Raw genomic sequence first — 8,651 nt, 5'->3', positions numbered from 1 at the left:
AAAAATATGGCTTTGAACCAATCTTACAGCCTCTGGTAAAGTATCTAAAAATTCTGGAGTCAACAGGAATCAATGTACCCTTCTCGGATACTATGTTACAGGGTTCTGCCATTCAGGGTACTGGTGACAATTTAGCTTTACATGGACTGTTAGGTATGGTTGAGTCGTTCAGTGCAACCTACTGTTGCCAGTTTTGCTTAACTGACAAAGCAAAGTTGCAGTCAGTATTTAGTGAAGATGACCCAGGTTTGGTCATTCGAACAAAAGAGCTGTATTCAGAACATTGCAGTGCTCTAGCACAAGATCCCAATCTTGCACCACTGTTTGGCCTTAAGAGAACTTGTCCACTCAATTCATTACAGTTTTTTCATTCTTCAGAGAATTTTGCTGTTGACATTATGCACGATTTACTCGAAGGGGTTGTGCAGTATGAGTTAAAACTGCTTTTTCAGTACTTTGTTAAAGACTGCATTTCATCAGGTACCCTTTCGGAAAGGATTCAGAGCTTCAACTATGGGTACATTGAAAGAAAGAACAGACCAAGTGGAGTTAAAATTGATGATGCCAGCAAGGACCTTGGTCTCAATGCTATTCAGTCATGGTGCCTTCTGCGCAATACCCCCTTGGTATTTGGAGATCTAGTTGACACGGACAATGATTACTGGAGACTGATACTACTTTTGATTCAGATTGTGAGCATTGTATTCTCACCAGTTGTAACACAGGGTATGACTTATTTTTTGAAGCATTTAATTTCTGATCATCATAAACTTTTTAAGTCCATATTTCCTGAAAAAAGATTGATTCCGAAGCACCATCTAATGATCCACTATCCTAGATGTATTAGGAAAATAGGTCCACTTATACATATGTGGTGCATGCGATACGAAGGAAAGCATAACTTTTTTAAGAAGTCTGTAAAAAACTTTAAAAACATAACCAAAACATTGGCCAAGAAACATCAACATCAGTTGGCTTTTCATTGGGAGAGTTTTTATTTTAAAAGATTTCAGTTTGGTCCTTTTAATGAAGTCTCTACTTGCACTCTGGAGGGTAACGAGATTTTAAATGAAACTTGGAATGTACCCACTGTCTCCACTACAAACTGGGTAAAAAACTATGGAACTGAATACCAAGTTGGAATGTTTGTTTGCTCTTCTGTTGAAAATGAAATGCCTGTTGTTAATAAGATTAGCAGTATTATTGTGAAAGATGGACAAGCTTTTATTTTGGCCAGTAATGTAATTACAGTGTGTTTTGATGAGCATGTGCATGCATTCTGTATTGAGGAGGTGTGTAATGTTTTCACTCTCATTTGTGTGGATGATTTGATGTACTATAGACCTTATGACAGGCAGTTTTCATATGACAGTGATGAGAGAACTTACATTGTTCCCTGTTGTGTTTTTGTTTTGGATTGGAATTAACTGCAAACTGTAAAGGTTTTTAAATGCAGTGAAATGCTGTGACTGAATGTGAATGTTAAATGTGGTGTACCTCAATAAAGTTTTTGCAATCTTTTCTGCAAATGTCACATTATTTTAATTTTGTAGAAAGAACCAAAACGTAACAAAAGTGCTACTATAAATCAGTATTTTCAACACTCACCAATGCTATATTGAAATTACACTGGTGTTGATCTTAAAATGAGATTGTTAAAAATTAACACTGTAATTGAGTATTAACACTGGTGTAGTGCAGAAACAACAACAAATAGTGTTCACTGAAAAAAATGATTCATTGAATTTACTCAATTTTTTTAAGGTAAGTGGTTGCAATCAATTGATTTGATCTTAATTTAAACAAACACATTTATTTGGATTTAAACAATTTTATTTAGTTAACTTAGTATTAAAAAAATTAGTAATTTCAGCCCAATTTAAATATGCTACTTCCTCTTAATTTATTTAATTGTTTCTGAAGAAAAAATATTCATTGAATTTACTCAAATTTTTTAAGGTAAGTGGTTGCAATCAATTTATTTTAGCTACATTTAAATAATCACATTTTGTTGACTAAATTTCAAAATTGTTTTAATCACTTACCTTAAAAAAATCCTTTTCTTAAGGAGAGGTTCTTAAATGGCTTTGCAAATACACACAACAAGTTTAATGTTTTGAATTTATTTTTAATGTCATCAAATGTAAATTCAGTAACAGTTTCTTTGTATATACAACAAGTGTTTGGAAGACAAGTGCTTACTTAACGTTGCACATTCACAAAATAAAAATTAACAAAAATTCACAGGTGAAAGAGGCCACATTGTTGAGTGCGGACTTGGAATTGCAAAATTAATAAAAAAATATGTGGAAACAGGCAACAGTATATAGTGATTAAACAGTATATTGTATTTTTTCAATAGTGAATAAAACAATAGTGCTAAAACTGTTCATGTCATGCAACAAACTGCAATTTGTAATGGATTTTACAGGTTTGCCCATGGTGATGTGTTGTGGGTCTTTCAAGGAGTCATCTCTTTGACTGTCCTATATTTAAATAAAAAGAAACTGTTATTAGTAGGGTTGGGTATCAACTGATATTTACCAGCCAATATGCACAAAAACACATCAGTATGTCATCATAAACAGCTGTTTTTTTTTTAAGTTAAAGTGAAAGGAAGCAGATGAGAAAGAAAACTGACAAATCTATTTGTATATCTCCCACATGTTGTTCCTAATCTGCAAATGGAACACAAATTATATATTTTTAATGAGATCTATGAGCTTTCTAACCCTGCATAGACAGCAACGCAACTCAACTGAAATGTTCTTAGGCCAAGAAACACATTAAAGATATTGGTAAAATAGTCCATGTGACATCAGTGGTTCAACAGTAATTTCATGAAGCTACGAGAATACTTGTGCGCAAAGAAAACAAAAATACAGACTCCTCCGCGCCACCGTCTGCCATTCATGAGAGTACCATGACACAAGTGTTTGGTGTTGCTGACATGAACATGCATGGGCTGAACCATGTTTATAAGCAAAGAAAAACACACGCATATGTCATTGTAGTCTTGACAATGGAGGCAGGAAGAAGAATTGTTGAATAAAGTTATTTTTGTTTTCTTTGCACATTAAAATTATTCTTTAGCTCTGTAAAGATACGGTTGAACCACTGATGTCACATAAATGGTTACACTTATGTCCTTAGTACGTTTTTGGGCCAGTTATATTGTTGCCTATGCAAGTCCAGAAACCTCTCAGATTTCATTAAAAAAAATTTTTTAATTTTTTTTGGTTCTGAAGATAAACTAAGGTCTTCTGGGTTTGGAAAGACATGAGGGTGAGTAATTAACGACAGAATTTTCATTTTTTGGGCAACTATAACCCTTTTAGTATTTGAAATTTAAGTAGAATTTAAATTCAAGCAGAGACATTTTTGTCTGGACACTGTATTTGACATCACTGTGTTAAATAATAATACACATGGGAAAGGAAAAGACACTTGATAAATGAATACATACCTCCTGTAAAATGCCGAAATATTTGACCATTTTCCTCCCAGTAAGACCTCCTTTCTGGAAAACAGCAGTGATCTGTGGAACATAACATATTACATTATATGATATATTTCATTAAAGTCAACTGTTTATTGTAAAATGCTTTAATACTAAAAATACTTACTGTGCATATTGCTGGAATAATACAACTTCAGGAAAGTGGCGAACCTGGAAACTTCCTTTGGCATCAAGGAAATGGTATGTGTCCTAGTCACAGGAACATCCCTCAAATGAAAGTAAAAACACAATAATTATTATTGCTAGTTTAAAACAGTTTACATGCTGCACCATTAAAGCTAGCAAAAAGGGGCATGTTCACATGATTATAATTGTGAACACTAAAAACATTCAGAAATCCAATGTTATATTGTGAGATTTACTGATAGGAACTAACTGGAAATTCCCCTCATAACTTCATGCCTTCGTCCATATTTTTGATTTCCCGGAACTTTCTATTACAAGGCATAGTTATTTGGAGTTGTGATGGTGTCCAGTATGAACGAAACACATCAAACGTAACACCACAAATAAAGTTTGAGTCTGTGGAAACAATTCTACAGTACAAACACGCAGTTAAGGATACGATCTGCCCATCATTGCTTTAAATGCAATAGTTGCCACAGAAGTTAATAATTTTTTTTCGGTATCACGCAAGCACTAGTTACCTTACCTTCCGCCAAAACAAACTGCTCTTGAACAAACAAGTTAAGGACATTAAACATGACCCGTCCAAAAGGATTTAACGTTATATGTCATGTTTAACCACATTAGAAGCCGGCAGATTCCCGAAGGACTGGCTGTGGTAACGTTAACTAGGCGGGAACACCAATAACGTTACCGGCCTGAGCATCTCCGAAAGCGCTTAAGCATTTAAATAGACGCTATCCTTTCAAATAAACGGCGTATTTTAGGCTTATACAACTACATTTTCATACAAAAATATCTTAAAAGTACATTCTGTCACATAAAAAAGTATTATTTGTGTTATTTGTGTAAGTTATTTGTGACCGTCCGTTGGTCGCTGTGGAATTTCTCCCAAAGACTCATTTTGCAGATATTATTTATACAGCGAACAAACGATTTACTGTAATAAACAGTGCTACACTACATTATTACTCACATAAATATTACTCACCGTGTAAATCGACCGAATGATGAAAACTCCGGGTCCGGAATGAAAAGTTCCCACCGTGAACCTGACTGAGTCGTGACTGGAAACTCCTTTTGGCGCCAGGGAGAATGTGCATTTGTGCGCATGCGCAGAAAGTTTACTTAATATTTTCTAACTGAATTTAATTAATTCACATGGCTTGGATTTAAAACACATGTAATTCGCTTAAAACCAATTAATACTTATTAATTAAAATCAAAAACTAAATTTTTATTATTTAAACTAGCGAAATTGAATCATGCTTAATTTAATTGGGGCCATAATCATTTTTTTCAGTGTAGGTTTAAAATTAACAATAATTAGTGTTGAATTTACACTCAATGGGTGTGAAAAATTTTACACTATCAAAAGTGTAAAATTTACCCTCTATAGTGTGGACACATATAGACACTTTGCTGGTGTTAAATTTGACACTGTGGGTGTTCTTTTTACACCAGCGATTTTGCTGTGTAGGATTTTTTGACAAGGAAACCCAGCTAAAGCTGAGGCTGGTTGGTTGGTTTTACCTGGTTAACCAGCCTGGTTTTAGCTGGTCATAGCTTGTCAGCAGGCTGGTTTTAGAGGGGTTTTGGCCAGGCTGGGTGACCAACTAAAACCAGCTACTTCCATCTTAAACCAGCCAAGCAGCCTAGGCTGGTATTAGCTGTTTTTTCAGCAGGGAGATCTACTTTCCTGCAGAGTTTAGCTCCATCTTTGATCAAACTCACCCACCTGAGCTTTTCTAATGATCCTAAAGACATTGATTAGCATGCTCAGCTGTGTTTGATTAAGGTTAGAACTAAACTCTGCAGGATAGTGGATCTTGTGAGCCAGATTTGAGCATCGCTGGCCTATATAAAACAACAGATTCTGAATAGGTCTCTTTCGGTTTGATCCATTCCAGTTTAATTGAGTGGCTAAAGAATGACCAGTCAATGTTGTTTGTATTCTCCTAGTTGCATTACAGAGCTGCCTACACAAAACCTGCATGGATCCAAAGGATACAAAAGTTGATCTGGGCCTGAACAGGCTGGACCACACTTGGGATGCTGGTAGACCAGCTTTTGTTGTCTTTTGGGTGATGTTACGATCTCTGTAAAACTTGTGTACATTACAAATCACATTTCTTTTGATTTTTTTTTTTTTTTTTGTTCTTTTAAAATTAGCTTTATTTTGCTTGAGAACAGAATGAAAATGCTGGTTTACTAGCTAGACCAGTGGTCATTAATCTCAGTTTGCTTGCCCTAAATGGCAAAAGGTTGGGTATTTTTGTTTTAATGCCATTATACCAATTATGTTTATTTTAAAATGCTCTTAAACTGCAAATTACTGCTAAATGTAGTTGGGGAAAAAAGTTTTGTGACCAAATTGGTTTGAACAAACAGGTATATTTGCAGTGTTGTTGTTTTTTCTTGCATTGTTTTAGCAAAGTATCAATGCATTTTACGTTTAATGTTGCTTGGTGTCTTTATAGAGAAGTAACGCACACGAGAAGGGCTTCTATTTAGTGCTCTAGATAAAAATAATAGAGGGAGTAATGCTAATAGATCATTACAAATAACGACCATGAGCGCTTGTGGTGTGTTTTGATGTGCTGCTCAATTTACCTAGAAATGATAAAATGGTGCCTCCATTGTCTCGGGGTCTGGCTGAAAAGCAATGGTCTGAAATCGACTGCAAATAAAAGACTATTAAATCTATTAAGATGTCAGCAGATAATGAATAAACTCAAAAACAGCATTACCAGCTTCACTTATAAAACCAGTTTATTCTCTTCGTATGGCTACAAAAGTTCTTAAAATATGAATACATCATGGCAGTCCTGATATAAATTGCAGGAGCAGAGGTAATTCAGTCCTTCACAATGCTCCTGACACCGAGAATGATTCACTCTGGTGTGGTGGTATTTTACTGGACCTTGCTGGTGAAAAATTACCCATGTTGCTTACCATTGAAGACTCCATTATGAAACCAAATGAGTGAAAGAGCTCAGGTGAGAAAACAATACTCTCTAGTCATCTGTAAGTATTCGGCTTTTTACATTTCCTCCTATATTCCTGTGTTCACACTTAATGGGACCCCAGTTATTACTCCACACCTCCATATTTTATTACCTATTTGATTGGAACTTAGAATCATTGCTCACATACCATTTTCATTTTTTTTTTCACTTTATTCCTCTGCTCTTTACTGTTACATATTACCACCAATGCTCCATCCATTAATGCAATTACACTTTTAACTTTTGTCTTGTTTCTGCAAGTCTTTAAACAGTGCTGGCACAGCAAAGACAAAGACTTCTCTCTGGTGTTATTATGACTCATGTCACACTGATACCTTAAAAATACAGTTCTCTCATGTGTGAAACCTCATGTGGCATTTAAGTGCTGCTTTATATCTGAAACTCTTTCCGCAGTGACCACATACAAATGGTTTCTCTCCAGAGTGAACTCTCATGTGTCTGTTAAGGGATCCCTTTTGGTTGAAACTTCTTCCACATTGCTGGCAGGTGAAAGGCTTCTCTCCAGTGTGAATTCTTATGTGCTCTTCAAAGTGTTGTTTATAATTAAACCTCTTTCCACACTGAGAGCATGAGTAGGGTTTCTCTCTGTGAGTTCTCAAATGGACTTCAAGGTTTTCTTGTTGATCAAAACTCTTTTCACACTGATCACATTTGTAAGGCTGCTCTCCATTGTGAATTTTCATGTGTTTGTTGAGGCTTCCTTTTAGAGTGAAACTTACTCCACACTGTTGGCAGGTATAAGGCTTCTCTCCAGTGTGAATTAAAATATGTCTTTCAAGGTTTGGTTTACGATTAAAACTCTTTCCACATTGTTGGCAGGCATAAGGTTTCTCTCCTGTGTGAACTCTCATGTGGACTGCAAGCTGTCCAGATCGAGTAAAACTCTTTCCACAATGTTGGCAGGTATATGGTTTCTCTCCAGTGTGAATTCTCATGTGGACTCCAAGGTTCCCAGGTTGAGTGAAACCCTTTCCACACTGAGGGCAGGCATACGGTTTCTCTCCTGTGTGAACTCTCATATGTCTTTTAATACTTTCTGTTTGTTTGAAACACTTTCCACACTGTTGGCAGGTGAGATAACTTCTTCCTGTCTTTCGAGTCTTTTTTCTTGAGGAAGTCATTTTAGTCTGTGAACAACTAAAAGATTTTTCTCCTTTTGTGAAATCACGATCTTTCTCTTCCATTTCATTCAGTACTTCACTCTCCTCTTTCAGTGCCATCATATCTAAAGTGAAAAAGATAAGTAAAAGTTAACCCCACACTCTAAAAACAAATGGTGCTATATAGCACTAAAAGTGGTTCTTTGGCTCGTAATCATAGGGGAACCACTTTTAGTGCTATATAGCACCTATTTTAAAAGGTGCTATATGGCACCTTTGTCAAATGGTTCTATGTAGAACCATCAGATGTACCATATACAATCACCACATTAATTTACAACCCGCAGATGGCACAATTACCCTGTAATTACATGGAACAAGAGTATATTTTCCCAGTAATTTTAAAAAGCTTACGTATAGATGCACCAAACATACGATTTATGCCTGGCACAGTAATAGAATAGATACCTGTTAACACCGTAACTTAGGTTTGTTACTGCAAATTTTAAAGGGTGAATTTAACTCTTTCAGTGTTAAAACTAACACTTTGCCAGTGTATATTTGGATGCCACCAGTAAAGTGTTAAACTAACACTTTTGAAAGTGTTAACATTTTTAACACCCTAACAGTGTTAAAAACAAACTCTTACAATGTAAAATTTTAACACCAGAATGGATGATAAAAAAAAAAAACACCAAGTTTGGTGTTCAAAATTAACACTCATGGATTAACTGGTCAACACTGCACCAGTGTTCATGTGAATATATTATAAAATACACCCACAAAACAATACACGTTACATCTATTTATTATTTAATTTAAATATTTTAAATATTTTTCCCTGCACCAAAATGTCTTCACATTCAGTGTTTTCAA

The 8,651-nt window shown here is 35.3% G+C and overlaps 1 protein-coding gene and 1 long non-coding RNA gene across 2 annotated transcripts; both read right to left on the bottom strand.

Annotated features, from left to right (window-relative positions):
- Window positions 1-2,437: 2,437 nt before the first annotated feature.
- On the bottom strand, window positions 2,438-4,939 carry LOC141346387 (uncharacterized). The gene is made up of 4 exons (XR_012357206.1): window positions 4,638-4,939; window positions 3,627-3,709; window positions 3,467-3,538; window positions 2,438-2,486 (listed from the first exon to the last, which is right to left on the bottom strand). It is a non-coding gene; the product is annotated as an uncharacterized lncRNA (long non-coding RNA).
- Window positions 4,940-6,460: 1,521 nt separating this feature from the next.
- LOC141347649 (uncharacterized) lies at window positions 6,461-7,876 on the bottom strand. Its single transcript, XM_073852632.1, has one exon. It carries the CDS (start codon window positions 7,857-7,859, stop codon window positions 7,008-7,010), a length of 852 nt encoding a protein of 283 aa, XP_073708733.1. The 5' UTR covers window positions 7,860-7,876; the 3' UTR covers window positions 6,461-7,007.
- Window positions 7,877-8,651: the final 775 nt, after the last annotated feature.

The sequence above is a fragment of the Garra rufa genome, chromosome 12, assembly GCF_049309525.1.
Source record: "Garra rufa chromosome 12, GarRuf1.0, whole genome shotgun sequence".
NCBI lineage: Eukaryota > Metazoa > Chordata > Actinopteri > Cypriniformes > Cyprinidae > Garra > Garra rufa.
Note: the sequence above shows the minus strand (reverse complement) of the source record. Positions and strands in the feature narration are given on the sequence as shown.

Excerpts from the sequence above, each read along its gene's own strand:
- LOC141347649 (XM_073852632.1), bottom strand. The coding sequence starts at position 7,859 with ATGGAAGAGAAAGATCGTGATTTCACAAAAGGAGAAAAATCTTTTAGT.